The 20,172-nt window shown below is 39.2% G+C and overlaps 2 protein-coding genes across 5 annotated transcripts; one reads left to right on the top strand and one right to left on the bottom strand.

Annotated features, from left to right (window-relative positions):
- Positions 1-304: 304 nt before the first annotated feature.
- LOC123769969 (calcium release-activated calcium channel protein 1) lies at positions 305-11,813 on the bottom strand. 3 transcript variants are annotated; one of them, XM_069301069.1, is made up of 5 exons: positions 11,675-11,813; positions 5,918-6,013; positions 3,114-3,250; positions 2,639-2,910; positions 305-1,479 (listed from the first exon to the last, which is right to left on the bottom strand). In XM_069301069.1, the coding sequence occupies exons 3-5, from the start codon at positions 3,198-3,200 to the stop codon at positions 1,167-1,169; spliced, it is 672 nt and encodes a 223-aa protein (XP_069157170.1). In that variant the 5' UTR covers positions 3,201-3,250; positions 5,918-6,013; positions 11,675-11,813; the 3' UTR covers positions 305-1,166. The 3 variants fall into 3 exon arrangements, with proteins under 3 accessions (XP_069157170.1, XP_045617452.1, XP_045617451.1); XM_045761496.2 differs by lacking the exon at positions 5,918-6,013; XM_045761495.2 differs by lacking the exons at positions 5,918-6,013; positions 11,675-11,813 and adding an exon at positions 7,126-7,223.
- On the top strand, positions 11,810-19,523 carry e(r) (enhancer of rudimentary). Of its 2 annotated transcripts, none has more exons than XM_045761502.2 (4): positions 11,810-12,023; positions 14,475-14,562; positions 16,071-16,191; positions 18,030-19,523. In XM_045761502.2, the coding sequence occupies exons 1-4, from the start codon at positions 12,021-12,023 to the stop codon at positions 18,127-18,129; spliced, it is 312 nt and encodes a 103-aa protein (XP_045617458.1). In that variant the 5' UTR covers positions 11,810-12,020; the 3' UTR covers positions 18,130-19,523. The 2 variants fall into 2 exon arrangements, with proteins under 2 accessions (XP_045617458.1, XP_045617457.1); XM_045761501.2 differs by having other exon boundaries at positions 11,820-12,023; positions 16,068-16,191.
- The last annotated feature ends 649 nt before the right edge of the window (positions 19,524-20,172 follow it).

Raw genomic sequence — 20,172 nt, 5'->3', positions numbered from 1 at the left:
CATAGACCTATGTTATTTTGAATAAAAAAAAAATATATTTATATATATGACTATAAAAACTATATTTCTTAGATTTATAATGAACTCTAATATTCATCATTTATGCTGTGAATTGTGGTGTAAACGACTTTCATATGTAGTGGCCTTGACAAAATAAATATACAATCACTGATATGTTCTCAAAGCTGTAATAAATGGATTGTAAACTACTTTATTCAAATCTATTTAATTTATTTGTGTTAGCAGTGCATACATACATAGATGATTAATAGTATATTCTTGCAGAGGTTGATATAAAGGCCTATATTTTTATTTATTTATTTATTTATATATACAAGAAGGTACATTGGGTTTCTGAGAGTACATAGCATTGATATTTTTACATATTTGCAAAGCCAATAACACGCATAGCGTTTCGGGCCGATATTATATATTAAATTATATAATTTAGATATAATATTATATAATATATATAATATATATTATTAATATGCTTAGGCACATAGCATTGTCCTAATTTTATATGTGCTACACTATTCTATATTAGGGATTACAGAGTATAGATCAAGAGTTAGCTATAAGTTCATCTGATCCTATCTCGCATGATGGTTAATAATGTAATATGTACATGGAATATGAGGCTAGCCTACTGTACCCTGCACTAGCAAACTTTAGATAGAGTATGAGAATGTTTTCTAATATCCACGAATAATGAAATCCTTACACTGCTGAAATCAGTATCTCAGCATGCCATGTGGTTCAGTCATTGAGAGCAAGGTACTCACAAACGTAGGAAAGAGATGTATCAAGAGAAAGCGCCAAGCCATTACGACTATATAGCACTTGGAAGAATGAGGATTTGGGAGTTGGGACGGAGGGAAAGGAATGGTGCCCAACCTGTACTACCGAGACCTTGATGAAAAACTGTGTAAGAGAGAGACAAAGCATTTTTGTCTCAAACCCTTCCTCGAATTAGTTTCATTTGTTAACATATAATGATTTGAAAAGCATCGACAAAAATAAAATGTCATGTTGATGGCATCCAGTCGTACCAGATAAAATTTGAAACGACGAAGACTTATGATCTAGATATCACATATATAGATTGATTAAGTAGTTGAATGACAGCACTGTGTTATTTCTTCACACACTTAAAAGCAGGATACCTACACAACATGAATGGTAGAAATTGATCCATTTTTTATATTCTCATTTGTTTTCTGTTGCAAGACCTCCAATCCCACAGCAATCTCCTGCAGATTTTTATCAACAGTTTCCACTTTGTCGACGACTAATGCCCAGTAAAAGTGGAGTGCAAATACCGTAAACAATAGGACGGTCGGTACCAGCAATACTGTTGATGCAATTGCAGCATTTCTTGACAACACCAGAAATTTAACCCAACACAAAATACCAACTTCCAGGAGAAATAGCAAGAGGCCCAAAACATTAGAAAAGATCCACGCTGCCTCAATGTACCTGGGGAGAAAATAATCAATTGTTACTTTACTATTAAACCCAATGGCCATTTACATGACTAGTTATTTCAAATGTGTTTATCTGCATCTACAGGTTGGCGTTAGTTGATCAGCATCGTCAACAGTACCATGCTCTCTCATTAGGCTTTATAACTAGAAAGCTCTGAAGCCTATTTCCTATATAAGTTACCTAGCTTAGAGACCGTATTTGTGATCGTTCTCGAGCACATTGTTGATATAATACTAATAAACATTCTGTCTGGCTGCCTCTTCACCCAGTCTGTCTCTTCACCCAGTCTCTATCTATTTACCCAGTCTTCACGTCAGCCCGTCAATTTTGGGAGCCGCTGTGACGAACAGTACATCATATTTTGACGCCGAAATGCGATGTATTATTCGAGAGAACACGTTGTTTGGGAAACCATTGTCCGGGGAAGGAATCCTGCTTGGCTCATTAAAGTCACCTTAGAGGCTTAGACCAATTACTGATGACCTTGCCTAGGATGCCACCCATCTACAACCTGCATCCATAGGTTGCAGCTGTGCAACTACAGCTACTTAACGCCTGGCTTCCTATTTACAAGTAGGTGAACAGGAACATCAGGTGAGAGCCGAGATACTTTAGGCCTGTGACACCCCCCCCCCTGTGTGCACACTGCCGTCTGGGGCCTTAATTAGGCCTGGGAGGGCACCTGGTAGAGTAGTGAGCGCCCTGCCAGTCCCTCTGCTCAATAAATCACTGAACTATATGTTTAACAGATCTCTAACCCTGTCCATGGAGGCCAGAAGAAAGTGTATACATACTGGTTAGCACTGTAAATGTGTGGCCACGTCTGTGATAGAGAAAATAATGTCCCTCTGATGCTACCTACCACTTGAAAGAGCTTTGAATGTATTTTAATGTTTATTTTTAGTGGTCATTCACAACTGTATCCAATATTTTTCCCAGTGGCCACAATATCCAAGACTAACGTTGAATCAATGTTATCAACGTTAGTTCAACGTTGCACCATCACTAATTCAGCGCTTTTAACGTCGATTCGACGTCGAGAGCGTTGAAATTAACGTTACTGGACCCACTGATCTCATTCTTCAGAAGACAAGTTATTAAACGAGATTTCTAATCAGTCCAATTAACATAGACTCAAGTAGACTCTCACCGGTGCATGGTAATGTGCGGTGCTTCGGATATGGTGGCGTCAGGGGTGTCGAGGCTGGTCATGGAGTCGACGGGGGCGGCGCTGGCCACCACCTCGATGTGGGGCAGCACACAGGTGGAGATCATGAGGGCCAGCAGGTGTACCGCCACCAGCAACACGGTACACATAGCAAAGGCGGTCAGAAGACCATCAGGAAGCGTGCTACAGGAACCAGATTTAGGCGGGGTGTTATCCTCACATTTGTCGTCTAGTTGAAGTTCCACCATGGCCACCTGGACGAGATAAGAACATTATAAGGTTCTTAATTTCCACGTGTATAAACGTACAACCATTTATGAATAAAATCTTTGATGTGTGAGAGTTGGTATCACTTATTTTAAGGGGATACCAACCTATATTAGGATGTCTCTCTATTTTAAGGGGATACCAACTTATATTAGGATGTCCCCCCCTATATTAGGATGTCCGTAATTACCATTGCGAAGCCTGCGAGAAGAGCTGATGTTTTGCTGGCAGCTTTGAGTTTAGCTTTGCTCAAGTGCAAGCTTCGGAGAGAAGACATTTCCACAACCGTTTCTCACTGCTAATATAAAGGACAGTCTCCACAGTGCTCTGGAAAATACAAAACAATAATCTTTATTTAGACATTTCAATCAAAATGACGTTTTTCATTGTTTAAAGTTGGAGGCCAGACACTTGAGGCCAACCTCCACTAATTGTCAAGGGAGAATGGTGTTGGGTATGGGACGGACATAGGCTGGTCGGGCTAGGCTTAAATTAAATCCTTTAAGAAATATAACCTGTAATCCAACACCCTCGAGCGATTTTCATGATGCCTAACAGGAATCCTGGATGAAATCGGGAATGTGATGTCCGTAGAGTATTGTCGTGTCACTGCCATTTACCCGTGCAATTTTCTGAAAGTTTCTTTTCAGAAACTTTTCATTTCTTTTCTTTTTTCTTTATATTTTCTGAAAGGGGACGGGGAGGAGGAAGGGGAAGAAGGAAAGGGGACGGGGAGGAGGAAGGGGAAGAAGGAAAGGGGACGGGGAGGAGGAAGGGGAAGAAGGAAAGGGGACGGGGAGGAGGAAGGGGAAGAAGGAAAGGGGACGGGGAGGAGGAAGGGGAAGAAGGAAAGGGGACGGGGAGGAGGAAGGGGAAGAAGGAAAGGGGACGGGGAGGAGGAAGGGGAAGAAGGAAAGGGGACGGGGAGGAGGAAGGGGAAGAAGGAAAGGGGACGGGGAGGAGGAAGGGGAAGAAGGAAAGGGGACGGGGAGGAGGAAGGGGAAGAAGGAAAGGGGACGGGGAGGAGGAAGAGGAAGAAGGAAAGGGGACGGGGAGGAGGAAGGGGAAGAAGGAAAGGGGACGGGGAGGAGGAAGGGGAAGAAGGAAAGGGGACGGGGAGGAGGAAGGGGAAGAAGGAAAGGGGACGGGGAGGAGGAAGGGGAAGAAGGAAAGGGGAGTGGTAAAATATCCGTACAGTTGTTTCAGTTCTTCTTAATAATACATTTTCCCAGAGAAGGGGCAGAGAGGGGGAGGACGATGGAGATGGGGGGGGGAGGATGAAGATGGGGATCAAGGGGATGGAGACTAGGGGTCAATGGGAAGATGGGAGAAGACAGGTGGAGTGGGGGGAAGGAACTATCAGGAGAAACTGCCAAGCCATTACGACTATATAGCACTGGGAAGAGGTCAGGATAGGGATTTGGGATGGGACGGGGGGAAGGAATGGTGCCCAACCACTTGGAAGAGAAACAGACTATCCCAGACACAGGCTGGTACCCCTCCCTAGTATGTGGGTGTATTGGGCATCTTGTCTAAAGGGTGACCTTAGACAAGTCGCTGGCTTCCTGCCCCTGTCGAAGCCACTAGACAGATGGTGTCCCTCCGGTAAATTCAAGTTATTTTGTATTTGTTGTATTTGTAAGTAAATATACACAGGCTTCTTGTCCCCGACAACACGAATGAATTATTAAAGAGCCCGTAATACACCAGTACCAGGGTACACCAACTTACACTATAATATTCAAATATTCAGTTCTGCAATATTTAAATTAGGATATGTGCAATCGAGCAATATGCGAGGCTTCAGTACCAAGGCTGAATATAGAAGTTGATCTGCTGTTATAGAGTGCCTCGGAGAGACTGCATAGTCTGCTTGTTAGCCAAACTACACAGGTAGTTTGAGCTGATACAGCCAGTCAGTCACACTAATTAGTCGTGGTGGTTAGTGTTAAGAGCCGACTACATTCACCAGCATTTAGTCCGCTCTCTTGATCTGCCACTCCGTCAAAAATCCAACCTCCTAACGTAACCAGAAACGGTCGAACCCAAGCAACCCACCTAACCTATCGAGCCCGGCGCATAGAAAACGTAAGACACATTCACTGCCCGGCACTGAAGACATTTCCCGTCACGCAGGGTGCAGTCGCACCTCCACAGATCTCCAGTATCAGCTCTTGGTACTGTTAATGGCTCAAAAGGGCCACCACTTACGGGCTATTCACGCCCGTGCCACCTTTTGGATGGTTTAATCTTCACTGCCCGGGGCACTGTCCTGGCGACACTGTTCAGAGAGTGACTGGTGCACTTTCACTGTATTGTCCTCGCCCGAGCACGGCATTGCACACCCTGCTCTGTATTCACTCACACATCACACATATTTACATGACCCAACACCTGCCACGAGGTTCCCAGGCACTATGTCCTCACACATATTCATAATTCATTCTCCATAACCTAACCTAACCCAAAACGCTATGCGTATTAGTGACTTTAGGTATTGTATGTACTAGCTCTATCTATAAATTCCAACATTATGTTTGTAACTCGTCATCTATGTATGTACTTTTACCTGAATAAATTTTGAATTTGAATAATTCTTTATTTTGACTAAGGGCTGTGTGATTATCTTCTGTTGTAGCGGCTTCTGCTAGTACACTAAATTTGATATCATTAATTTATTCCTATTATACACTAAGTTCAGATTTGATATTCCTATCTTGACCTTGAATGTGATCTAGAGAATATACACATTGAACAGTTTGAACACTGTAGGGTTTTATGGGTCGTTCTATAACCCTTGATTTCTATATTTACCACTAATATATATATATATATTGCCGTGGCTCTCCGCCTCGCTGCCCCAATCCACACCGAATACAGGTGTATTTGCGGCGAGGCAGAGGCCGACAGGTACGGACGGCATGGCCTTCTCTGCCAAAGGACAGGATGGAATGCAAGACACGGCGAAGTTAACATTATTAAGAGAAGCCTTACCACAGCCGGTTGTCCAGCAGAGAGAGACCCCCGTTACCTAATGCCCCGCAACTCTGATGAGCCTGTTGGTCGCCCAGACGGAATCACGGTGAACCCCTGGAAGAATGGTAGACAGTTGGTGTGGGACTACACTTGCGTTTCAACTTTAGCCAACACCTATGTTGACTTCAGTGCTACACAAGCAGGAGGTGCTGCCAATCACCGGGAACCAGCCAAGTCACGTAAATACAGAGACCTTGAGCACCACTACAATTTTGTCCCCATTGCCTCAGAGACACTTGGTGCCTGGGATAAAAGTGCTGCTAGTTTTTTGAAGGAGTTGGGGTCCAAGCTAATTGAAACAACTAGAGCTGCCAATTTTTTTCCTTCGGCGCCTTAGTGTGGCAATCCAGAGAGGAAATGTTCGCTGCATCCATGGTTCCTGCCCGCCATCTGAGGAGCTGGAGGAGCTCTACAACTTGTGACAAGCAGCCTTGTACTCTGCATGTAACCAATGTTGTAACCCTTTTTGTGTAATGACATTTTCAAATAAAGTCAGATAAATATACACACATACCAAAAGAATAAGGAGTGGTAGGAGAAGAAAATATCAAAGTGTTCAGTGAGGATCCACAAGGTCTTCTCTGAGTACTCTTTATTTTCTTCTCCGAGGCTATGGGTCCCTACACTTGCACCAGAGGTGGTACCCTTTCTAGGTTAAATATATATGTTATGTCCATGGTAAACCTGTCCATGGTAGACTTATCTATGGTAGACCTACGTTGGATAGGGATTTTCGTCTTAAGGATAGGAAAAATAGGATTAAGAATGTCTCCCCCGGAGGAGGGGTTAGAAACACAGTTGACTGATTGATTGATGAAGATTAAGCCACCCAAAAGGTGGCACGGGCATGAATAGCCCGTAAGTGGTGGCCCTTTTGAGCCATTACCAGTATCAAGAGCTGATACTGGAGACCTGTGGAGGCGCGACTGCACCCTGCGTGACGGGAGATGTCTCCCGTGAAAAAAAAAAATACAGTTGATAGAAGGGATACTATTTTGTTATGGTGAGGGCTGGAGACCGGGTAAGGGCATTAGGTAAGTACTAGGTGCTAGTTAAGGGGTGTGCACTAGGTGCTAGTTAAGGGCTGGATTCGTTCTTCCATTCACTAATCACCCCCACGACTCCAAACACAAGATATTTTAGTCAACACAGGGAGATGCACTCACCAGCCAGACTCAGGGAGAACTGACACCTCTTCCTTCACCACCCTGGCCCTCACCATCCAAACTAACCCGTTCTGACGCTATAAACCTCATGACCAATGGCAGAGTCCCAATGTATGAGAGCTGCTCAGCCATTGGTTGAGAGCGGACCAATGATGCATCGCCGAAGTAATAACGCGACTAATATTATCTGGTGATAAACAGTACAAGAACTGTTCAATTTAAGACCATTAAATACATAAAAGTATAATCATTACGCATTACAAAATCTAATGATATTGTTAGTGTTATTGAGAGTGAAATATATTGAATACACTATACTGTTTACTAATTACGGCCTTGGATGTGATCCAAATTCTAACTCTCACTAGGATGTCTTCCTCTACCCAGTGACACAATAACCAAGAGTGGCGTTGGTCCCACGTTGATGAGCTTGATTTGGCGTTGAACTGACGTTGTTCCTGGATATTGTGCTCACTGGGTACACTAACAGAACCCATGGGCATCACCCATGGTTCGTATCCTGGCCGGGGAGGATTTACTTGGCGTCAATCCTTAACTGTAGCCTCTGTTTACCCAACAGTAAAATGGGTACCTGGTTCAAAAATCAAAATGTTTATTCAGGTAAAGGTACAGACATTGAAGATGAGTTACAAACATAATGTTGAATTTATATATAGATCTAGTACATACAATATGTAAAGGCACTAATACGCTCTGCGTTTCGGGCAAGGTGTGGGGAAAGAAACCGCTTAGACAAAAGTTTAATACTAATTGAGATTAAAGTATAAATTGTGCAGAAAGATGAAAACAAGTGGGGGGGGGGGGAACGTGGCAGAAATCAGCAGTTGTACAAGTTGGTCAACAAACAGTATTGTTTGAAAATAGCAAGACATGGGTTGACAATCTGGGGGTAAGGTAGGTTACATGGAGTTAATTAGGTAGTACTTAGTTTTTCTCTTAAACTGGTTGAGAGAGGTACAGTCTTTGACATGATTGGGAAGGTCATTCCACATTCTGGGTCCCTTGATTTATAGAGCATTTCTGGTTTGGTTAAGGCGCACTCTTGGAATGTCAAATAGGTATTTGTTTCTGGTGTGGTGCCCATGGGTTCTGCTACAACCTTCTAGGAAGCGTTTAAGGTCAGGATTGACATTACTGTTCAGTTTTAAATATATAGAGTACACATGAGAGGATGTGCAGTGACTTAATATCTAATATATTTAAAGATTTAAGTAAGGGTACCGTGTGCTGTCTAGGGCCAGAGATTGATATTGTTCTAATAGCAGCTTTGTGTTGAGTAATTAGAGGGCGTAGATGATTTTGGGTAGTAGAACCCCAAGTACAAATACCATAATTGAAATAGGGATAGATGAGAGAGTAATAGAGCGTCACCAGGGCAGGGCGAGGTACATAATATCTGATCTTAGAAAGAATGCCAACAGTTTTAGAAACTTTTTTGCTATATGTATTTAGAATGTGACCCTGGAAATTCAGCTTGTTATCGATGAGGACACCAAGGAATTTACCATCTACTTTGTTACTAATTTGGATATTGTTTATTCTGAGATTAATTTGCTCTGAGGATTTATTACCAAATAGAATATAGAAAGTCTTGTCAATGTTAAGGGTGAGCTTGTTATCAGTTAGCCAAAGATGGAAAGGATTGCCAAAGATGGTTGAGTTGGGGGGGGGGAGGGTCGTATTCCGGGGACTATTAGGCTTAAGGACCTGCCCGAAACGCTATTCGTGCTGGTGGCTGTACAAAAAAAAATCAAATTCAAATGTTTATTTAGGTACATATTTAGCTACTACTTACAAGAATGTAAGAACTCTTTTATATAAAAATAAAAATAAATAAATGGACCCAAAATATATAACTGAGTTCTAATGTGTCGTAGAATTATTTCCACCTATACTTTAATCAATACTAAAACAACAATTTACCTAATTTCATCACCATAGTACTTTCCTCACTAGAAATTTGCATGAATTTACCTGAAGCCTCCATCTACGTAGTGGCCTCCACAAGGGACAGGAAGCTGGTGGCTTGTCACATGTGGCAGGAAGCTGGTGGCTTGTCACATGTGGTAGGAAGCTGGTGGCTCGATAACAACCAAAAGTACACTCTGGCTTCCTGTCCCTCGACACAGGGAATTATTATACACAAGTGAGTCCCTGAGTTACGCATTCTATGTATAAGAACTGTGAGATCTCTTATTGCAACTGTCATTTCGTGTGTTGGTAAAGGTAGACTAAACAAGTTGAAGGTACAAAAGGAAGCTATGCGAATAATTTTAGGATGTCCAAGAAAGATTATAATATATTGAGGATGGAATTGAACTTACCGAGTAATGGGGATAGAGTTTCTGAGATAAACGTAGCTCCAACAATTAGAGAGAGAGGATATATGAGAACGTTATATTGTCTAATATCACGGGAGACATCTCCCGTCACGCAGGGTGCAGTCGCACCTCCACAGATCTCCAGTATCAGCTCTTGATACTGGTAATGGCTCAAAAGGGCCACCACTTACGGGCTATTCATGCCCGTGCCACCTTTTGGGTGGCTTAATCTTCATCAATCAATCTAATATAACAAAATGGACTCCATTATTAATAATTTTGTTGTATTTGTGTCTATCTTCAGACACGAGTATGTTTCAATGATGTCTTAAAGAGTTGAGCGCATTTAAGGACTATGAAGAATCACTTACAATTAATGTATCAAGTTTGGAGACTTTGTACACATTTAAATGCAAGAAGCAAGGCAAATAGTTCGGTCTGAAGGGTAGAGGCCTAGTTAAGAACATAAGAACAAAGGCAACTGCAGAAGGCCTATTGGCCCATACGAGGCAGCTCCTATCTATAACCACCCAATCCCACTCATATACATGTTCAACCTGCGCTTGAAACAATCGAGGGACCCCACCTCCACCACGTTATGCGGTAATTGGTTCCACAAATCAACAACCCTGTTACCGAACCAGTATTTACCCAAGTCTTTCCTAAATCGAAATTTCGCGTTCTGTCTTGTGTTGATACTTTTAATACCCTATTAATATCCCCTTTGTTGTGTCCATTCATCCACTTATAAACCTCTATCATGTCACCCCTAGCTCTTCGCCTTTCCAGTGAATGCAATTTAAGCTTGGTTAATCTTTCTCCATATGAAAGATTTCTAATTTGGGGAATTAACTTAGTCATCCTACGCTGGACACGTTCAAGTGAATTTATATCCATTCTATAGTACGGCGACCAAAACTGAACTGTATAATCTAAATGGGGCCTAACCAGAGCAAGATATAGCTGAAGAACCACACCAGGTGTCTTAATGTTACTAACGCTTCGATTAATAAATCCCAGTGTCCTATGTCCCTTTTTACGAACATTCATGCATTGATTCTTTGGTTTTAAATTCTTACTAATCATAACTCCCAGATCCCTTTCGCAATCCGACTTCGCAGTTTCAACACCATCCAGCTCATATCTTGTAACTCTATCATCATTACCTAGCCTCAAAACTTTACATTTATCAGTATTAAACTGCACCTGCCAATACTTTGACCATTTCAAAACCCTATTTAGATGACTTGAAGTGATAGTGAGACTTCTTCCGTGTTAATTTCCCTACCGATTTTTGTATCATCGGCAAATTTGCAAATGAATCTACTCAAACCTAAATCTAAATCATTTATATATATTATAATCAACAGAGGTCCCAGGACAGAGCCCTAGGCACTCCACTTACAACATACTACCATTTTAAGCTGTCATTGCAATCAATCATAGCTACCTATGTGCTTTAATATACTGTACCTATAATTTTCTCTCTTCTTTTTTTTTCATTCCATGTAATCTGTTATCATTTTTTTGTCTATAAATTTTGCAAGTATTTACCTCCTTAAAATTTTCTTAGATTAAGGACCTGCCCGAAACGCTGCACGTGCTAGTGGCTTTACAAGACTGTAATTACCATATTTGTATCCTCACATTCCTTATGTACATTCTTGTATATGCATAAATAAATAAATAAATAAATAAATAAATAAATAAATAAATAAATAAATAAATAAATATTATCCCACTCTGACTTAACCCTATTTATACTAACTCTCTGTTTCCTTTGGAATAGCCATGCTCTAATCCAACTTAATATAGCACCCCCAATACCATGAGCCTCTATCTTTTTAATCAGCCTTTCATGTGGCACTGTATCTAAAGCTTTGCTAAAGTCAAGGTATACAACATCACAATCCTTACCACTATCAACTGCCATACTGGTTCGGTAACAGGGTTGTTGATTTGTGGAACCAATTACTGCGAAACGTAGTGGAAGTGGGGTCCCTCGATTGTTTCAAACGTGGGTTCTACATGTATATGAGTAGAATTGGGTGGTTATATAAACAGGAGCTGCTCGTATGGGCCAATAGGCCTTCTGCAGTTACCTTTGTTCTTATGTTCTTATTCCTATTACTATCCCCGTTTATTACACCTCACCTTTTGTACCTTTTGCCCTGCTTTTTCTTTCTCTAAGATTTTCTTCTCCTTACCTCTCCCTTGCCTATTTATTGTCCTTCTCCTCGTCCCCTCATCACAATCGACTTGAGAATAGTCCAGGACGTTCCTTCACTTTCTAGTGTGCGTGTGGTTCTTCAACATATTTCAGCCACGTGATTGTGACTCCTCGTCTGCTTAACAAGCTAATGATAATGACCTAAGATGATGGTCACAATCCAGTAGGCCTGTAATAGCAGAGCGGCGGGCACGCGCGGGGTCGTGAGCGCAGCCAGGCTGGTGGATGTGAAGCAGCGTGGCAGCGGCAGCGGAGTGTGGCGTGTTGTTGAAGACTCTCCCAGTGTTGACCAGCTCTCCTCTCACCCTCCTGCACCCTCAGCCATGGTAAGATCACACCTTCACCGTCTGCACGAGGCCCCCAGGGCCGCCTGGGGTCCAGGGGCAGGGTCCCAGGGCTGGGGTATGGCTCGCTGGGGACTCGCGTGCCTTCTGAGCATCACAACCTGGGAGTGTTTGTGTTTACGGGAGACCATTTTTATACATGGGAGGGGTTTACCGTGGGGGGTTGATGGGTACCAGCAGCCTGGTTTGTATGGGGGGTGCGAGGGTTGGCGTGGGTGGTGCAAGCATTGCTGTACATGTGGTAAATTCAGGTAGATCTACTCTTGCATGTGGTGCAACGATTATCTTGGATTAGTACAAGCAGTGCTGCTTTGTGTATTTTATTTTTTATTTATATATACAAGAGTTCATACATTCTTGTAAAGCTACTATTTCAACCAAAATGCCAGAGCTCAACCCCTGCAGGCACAACTAGATAAATACAACTGTTACTAGTACACAGTTTCGGGTAGATCCTTAATCGAACTTTTTTCCCCGGAATACGACCTGCCAGATCGTTTAACAACCAGGTACCCACCCACTGCTGGGTGAACAATCCTACAGTTAAGGATTGGCGTCCAGTCGATCCTCCGCAGCCAGGATACGAACCCAGGCCAAAGCATTTATGAAGTGACGGGCGAGTGTGTTACCACTACTCTACGTTGACTGATTACATTATGGTATGAGGGGTAACCTACTTGTATAACTACCCTCATGTGTTGCAGGAGTAGTTATGCAAGCAACACTCTTGCATGGGGTATAAAGAATACGAATGTAATTAATATAAGCAGCTCTGCACTGCAGTAGAGGGGAGGTTAAGAGGTGATAATTCATTTTGTTGGGGACAAGCAGCCTGTGTATGTTGTGAATTAAGAGGCGGCGATAATCGTGGGATCGGATAGGCCAGGTGTACCCGTAAAGGGTTAATCGCAAATCCTAATGGCGAAATGAATGACGCGTATCACAAGACACTTAAGATGCCTCGCGTCAAAGAAGCACACAGACAGGCAGATGATTGGGGAGCCGCAAGAGTTCCTCAGAGTGACAAGCACCGGCCCCGCCCCAAGAACACCGGGTAGTAAAACCAAAAACTTGGCCCCCAACTAAAACGCAAAAGTCATTTGTTTCCTTCCGGCGGAGCAGATGCCAGCCGCTCACCACGGCTGAGGGCACACCAGGAGCCCCACCAAGACCCTCCAACTCCCGATACCTCTTCGCCGCTGGACACTGTCACCTGGCCAACCAACCAAATCAAATCTAAAATCAAATCGAGCCAGTATCAAATCTAAAATCTCAAAATAACCAGAATGCATCTGGCGTCTCCCAGACGGAGGTGGTGTCCAGATATCCACTCGTCGCCAAGGTTGAACCAGGAGTCTGTGTATATACATATTATTATTGTTATTATATACCTTGATACAAGCCTAAAGTATTTTTGTGTATACTGTATATGTACAATATACATTAGGTGAAAAGAGAAATGGCCATTTCTGTCTGGCCCAGGATTTGAACCTAGTACAGTATTCTAAATTGTGAGTGAACAAACCCAAGCAGTCATGCAGCACAATGTATAGGGTAGAGGATTACCATAAGTGATGGACACAGGCAGCTCTGCAATACAGTACAATGATGAATACTCTGAACAATAAATAATTGTTGCTGCACATCAAAGAGCCTCGCACTGCTATGCGAGGCTCTTTGATGGTGCTACATATTCTCCTTGGCTTGGTACTACCTTTTGATAATTAAATTAAATAACTAGCATCCTCAAATTTAATGCTGTGTAATACTTGCCTATTTACTAGGCAATTATTTCTTGTTTAATAATTCTATATTTAAATTTGTATAAAGACAGTTGTAAGCTCGGGTTATTTAGTATGTGATCAAATGTTATTATTTTAGAGGCTCTGCATAATGACTTACTGATTATTAAATTAAATTTTGCCAAATTACATGTAAAGGGTTATTTAAATTGGAATCTTAGTTTTACATTGGGAAGGATTTGTCTTAGTATACTGTTTTTTACATTTTTGCTATTTAGTAAATGACTGGAAAACTGACATTCTGAAAGTACACTATTGAAATTTTTATTTATTGCAGTTTCATTTACTGTACTGTATACAGTGAGGTTTGTTTTTTAATGGATCAGTTGGTTCTGGGGCTTTTTGTTATTGTGAATCATTGCCAATTTTGCTTATTTTATGCCAGTTTTTTTATTATTAATTTGAAAAATATTATGCTGTAACTGGATAGCAAATCCTGATTTTTGTTGGTTTCTTTCATATCTAGATATTGTCTAAACATTAGAGTTACAGTACGATCAGATTTTAATTCTTCCAATGAACTGACTTCCATTGGAGTTAGACCATTTCAATTTTGTTAGAATATCATATTAACTACAGCATAATTTTTGCCCTGTTTGATTGTAAGTTGTAACAAAATTAAATTTTTCAGGCTCATACAATTTTATTAGTGCAGCCGGGACCAAAACCAGAAACTAGAACGTTTTCTGATTACGAGAGCGTGAATGAATGCATGGAAGGTAGGTTGATCATCCTGGGCTGTATATTTGTGCTAAGAGTCCAGACATTATTAATTAGTCTTTAATAAACATGATTTTGCTTGCAAACTGAACCACCTTACTATTGTCTCTGGTGTATGACTAGCTTATGGAATTCACAATTGATTATACAGTATATTGCTGGCTTCCTGTCTCTGTTAAGGCCACTAGAGATGGTGTTTCCCTGGGTAAACTCAAGATCAATAGACTACACTGTTCATGCCATCTGACATGTTTGGCATTTTGTCCACCACCACATGCCTGTATCTCAACATGCCTACAGTTACTCTATCAGTACAATATCTTTTTTTTCTGATTCATAGCTTCTCTAATTCCCTATCCTGTACACCATATTCTTTGCTACCTGAATTTTTTTTTTTATTTGTGTAGTTTAGTGCAGTATTTTGTTCTAAATTTGATTTCTAAAACATAAATTTGGCTGGGCTGGAGGTTTACTGTGGGCACTACCGTAATTGCTCGATAATTCTAATCTATGCTCAATCACTCTAGGTAATGGAACCTAAAACGTTTCTGCACATTCAATGCATACGTAAGATCAAATAGTGTGTGCACTTTGTACAGTATGATAGGTACAAAAGGACATTTGGCATAATGTGTTTTTGTCTCTTCTAGGTGCATACAGTATTAAAAAAAAAGTTTCTGAAAATTAATGTTCAAGTCAACTACTTTGTAATAGATTTCCCCGTATCACAAATATCTTCCTTGTCCATGAAAGTCCTTGAAATTTTGCATAACGTCAGTAAATGGATGGTATTGCATCTGAAATGATGCCAGTTTATTATTAATAATGCCTAGGAAGGTACACAGATTTTCAGGATTTTTACCCAATAGGACAAACAGTTGCCAGAGGTCTCTGGTGTAGACAATGACATTCATATAGAATATTGAGGAACTTTTAATATTAAGGGGTACATTAAATCATTCATAAACAACAGGGCACCATTATCCCATAATTTTGAGAATGACTGGAGCAGTTTAAGGATTAAGATTTGTCCTGCCTTGTTTAGTCATTAATTATTTAGTTCCCTCTTAAATATTCTTTAAATCGTCATTTTTTTTATCTGTAGCTTTTTATACCTACACGTGTGTTATTGCCTTCCCCCAGTGTATTTGTAAGGTTCTTGCATAACAAATCCAAATTATATTCTGCATCAATCTCTAAGGTCTTCAAGATATTAGATGGTCATTTGTTAACGGGTTATTCATAGTCTTTCATAACAAGAGCATATAATAAAGTGAACTTCAAACTTTACCTGATAAAATAATGATTACATAAATATGTAAATGTATGTAGTAAATGTCTGGAACTTGGCTGTATTTATGATATAGGGTGTAGATGGGTGTTCAGTGGTTATAGATACAAATTTGCATTATAGTTGACATTGGTTAATATTGGCAGTTTTTTTTTTAATGAAAGGTTGTTCTCTTGCCATATTAACAATTTATTATATTCCCCAACTCCTAAGCAGGTGTGTGTAAGATCTATGAGGAGCACCTCAAGCGGATGAACCCCAATACTCCAAGCATCACCTACGACATATCTCAGCTCTTTGATTTTATTGATCAATTGGCCGACCTCTCCTGTCTTGTGTTAGTATCTTCACCTTTTGTTTGCTGAATGTCATATAATTTTATATATATATATATATATATATATATATATATATATATATATATATATATATATATATATATATATATATTTATATATATATATTTATATATATATATTTATATATATATATTTATATATATATATTTATATATATATATATATTTATATATATATATATATATATATATATATATATATATATTTATATATATATATATATATATATATATATATATATATATATATAATATATATATAAAAGGAAAGGGACAATGATTAGGTCTGTCCTGGGCCATTATCAAGTAGTGATCTGATAATGGTTCAGCATGAACCAAAATGTTGTCGCTTATTTCATTTCACATGTAAACTGGTCTTATTTGTTTCAACCACATTATTATGACTTATTCTGTGCTTGTATCATTTTGTCAAACAATCCTTTGAATTGTTTGGAGTGTACTGTACTATATTACGATGTAATTATTATTAGTGTAAGGAAATCAAAATACGTACTGTATTGTGATATTTGAGAAGATCTTTTGAAGCAATGCACTGGAATAGAATTTACGTTCGAGGTCATACCTGATGTATGATAACTACAGAATCAAGACTTTACTGTAGTAAAATGTGACCAGATGATTTTGTAATTTAGCCAGTTTAAATTTTATTGTTATGACAGGCTCTAGGTGATCATATTTTCTTGAATGCATAAGTGGGCGCCTGACAGCTGGGTGGACAGTGCTACGGATTCGTAGTCTTGAGGTTCTGGGTTCGATCCCCGGTGGAGGCGGAGACAATTGGGCAAAATGTTTCTTTCACCTTGATGCCCCTGTTACCTAGCAGTAAATAGGTTCCTGGAAGTTAGACAGCTGCTACGGGCTGCTTCCTGGGAGTGGGGGGACACTAAGGCCCGAAATCGTCTCAAAATAACCTCAAGTGGTAGTTGTAATGTGTGCATTACCCTCTAGACTCTAGAGCATGATGTGCTTAAAAACAATACAACCTGAAGTTCTACTGACCTTACAAGGAGTTTGGAAGGCACCAAGCTTTTAAGCTCATTGTGGTTTAGTGGGAAATGTGTGCATCTGGGTTTGAAGACCCGTGGCTGCGAATTTTCACTGCATTGCTTCAAAATATACTCACAATATTATTTAATTAATTATCTTCATCAGAGAAGATATTTTGTTGACTGGTTATTTTCAATTCAACTGCTTCCTTTCCAGGTATCTTGATACTGCATCTTTACATTGACTTAACACTTAAAAGGCATATGCATTGTAATAAAAAAAATAATTACAATTTGTAATGGAGCCATTTTTTCCACTGTTGCAACAATGTGTATATTGGATTGCAATAAATCTCTGTTTTGCCTCTTTTTTTTTTTTTCATTTTGTCTTGCTCTCACACAAATGTAGTTTGCTGCTCTAGAAAACTATAACATTTAAGTTGCTAATAATTTCTTTCTCTGTCTTTCCCACCAGATTTTTTTTTTTTTAAGGCAAACATGATTGTGTTTTGGTTCTGAGTACACTCTTGGTTGCCAATACAGTATGTTACTATAGTCTGTTTCATCCTTAAAAGTAGAACTTTAATACACATTAAACTATATTGTTTTTTGCCTTTGCCTACTGCTTCCAAATGAAAGGCATTTTCCACAAATCTATACATGTCTGGTATATGTTTTCAGGTTTCTAAAAAAACAAAAAACTGGTAAATATATAGCTTATATTTTGCATTGAGTAGAATAAGGGCTGCAAAATATTAGCAGTGCATCACTTTATTGTGTAAGGGTATTTATAATTGTTTCTCAATACAGGTACCAAAAAAGCACCAACACATATGCACCCTACAATAAAGATTGGATAAAGGAGAAGATATATATCCTTTTGCGACGTCAAGCTGCCAAGGCAAACTAAATCAAGAAAATGGCAGAAAATTTTGTTGGTTTTGAAATTGGAAACTTATATTGTGGATGACTGGCAGGTTTCTTGATGATGATGATGATGGGTGTATAACCACGAAGAGATTGGGAGAACAAAAAGAGGGACGGAATCGCAACATTAAACAAATACAGTAGTTAGTAAGGATAGAATAAAACCAGTATATCATTCATTTATATACTGTATATCATGACAAATTTGAAGTTCAAATTTTGAAGTGATAATCGTTCTGCAGTGCTCATTAAAAGTAGTTTGGATGATAATATAGCTAAGATGGTTATAAGGAAACTAATTTTTGAATAAAGATGTAAGTGAACAAGGTCAATTTTTTTTATATAAATATATATAATGTAAAATTTGTGTCAATTTGGTATATGGTATTTTATAATATGTAATTATTTTCTGTAAAAATTAGAACATGAAGTTACAGTAGATGGTTTCCAGTGTCCCTGGGATCAAGAGTACAAACCCAGCGTGAGAATGTGTTTTGATCCCTTGTTTTGGATATGTTTACATCCACGTATAGTAATCAGTTTAATAACAATGTAATTCTCCATTACTGAATGGAACAAGAAGCATGCCTATGTGCATCTCTTTTGAGTGTAATTTCTTTTTTAGGGGATTTCACTTTGCAATTAACTACAGAATCAAGGCTTTACTGTAGTAAAATATGACCAGGTAATTTTATTGTAATTTAGCCAGTTTAAATTTTATTTTTATGGCAGGGTCAATTTTTATGACTGGCTCTAGTTGATTATATTTTCTTGAAATGCATAAGTGGTAATTGTAAGATACATTTTACACCAGCTTTATATAATTTTTGCTGCATAATTTGTTAAACCATCTCATTTCATGTGAAATATATATATATCGGTGTTTTGCTTGCTACAATATTTGACACGCCTCACTCTGAACGGTTACTCTCAAAAGTTACACATAACACACACACAATGTAGAAAAACGACTCTAGCTTTGTAACTAAATTTAGTTCAGGCAGTAGCGTACTATAATTTCTTGAGCGAGTTCTTCATCGTTTATTAATTATAGCTATTTTATCATAATGTGAGTAGCAAAGCAATGATAGATACACAATGGCACATGGATGAGACTGAAAAGTTAAGGTACATGTTATATAAAGGTATTTTGTTTATATGGAAAGTATGTTTTCCAAATTTTGTTTAGCTCTTCAGTAGCTTTTAAATTTGAGAATGCACCACAAATGTCATCCATACTGTACAAGTGAATATTTTGACAAAAATCTTCAGGTATCTCTTGCATTGAGCAAAATATTTAATGTAGTCTATATGATTTTCTTTGTTTGCATTATGTACCGTATTTAGACTTCATAATAAAAACTATTGAAAGTAAAATTGGATGTTTTACCTTTTTAAGGATTTTCTCTATTAGCAAGTATAATTTTATGGATATTTAATTTGCATAATTTGTATTTTTATGATGTACCAATTGTTATAAAAATTACACATTTTTAAAATACTATTACAATATTAATACCGATACATTAATGCAGACGATAAGTCAAACTAATGTTGCTGAAGATATGAGGGCCAAACACGTCAGAAAATGGAGGAACAGTGACGTTTCAGTCCATCCTGGACCATTATCAAGCCGAGTAATAGAAAGAGAAAGGGAGAGAGAAATAAAATAAAAGGACAAAGCTTGCCAGAGCACATTTGTCAAGAAATTTAAAGATCCATGACAGATCGAAACAACAATTCTCCATTTTCAGATGTATGGTTTGGTCGTCATATCTGGTACATTAAGGATTTGAGGAATTCTGTGAAATTTGTTATGACATTCCCTTGGTTTTGATTGTTGTTGCCAGCATCAAGTAGTTTACTACCCCTTTCCCTGTTCTTCCTTGGTCAATAGAGAGCTTTGGCCTCATACACTTAGGGTCCACAGCTCGAGTCTCCTAGAGTCCAGGTGGGTGGAATTCCCTTATTTGCCTTTTTATAGTACAAGGAGGAATTACAAAGGACACAATTGGTCTTTAATAAG

Source organism: Procambarus clarkii, chromosome 45 (assembly GCF_040958095.1).
Source record: "Procambarus clarkii isolate CNS0578487 chromosome 45, FALCON_Pclarkii_2.0, whole genome shotgun sequence".
Classification (NCBI taxonomy): Eukaryota; Metazoa; Arthropoda; class Malacostraca; order Decapoda; family Cambaridae; genus Procambarus; species Procambarus clarkii.
Note: the sequence above shows the minus strand (reverse complement) of the source record. Positions and strands in the feature narration are given on the sequence as shown.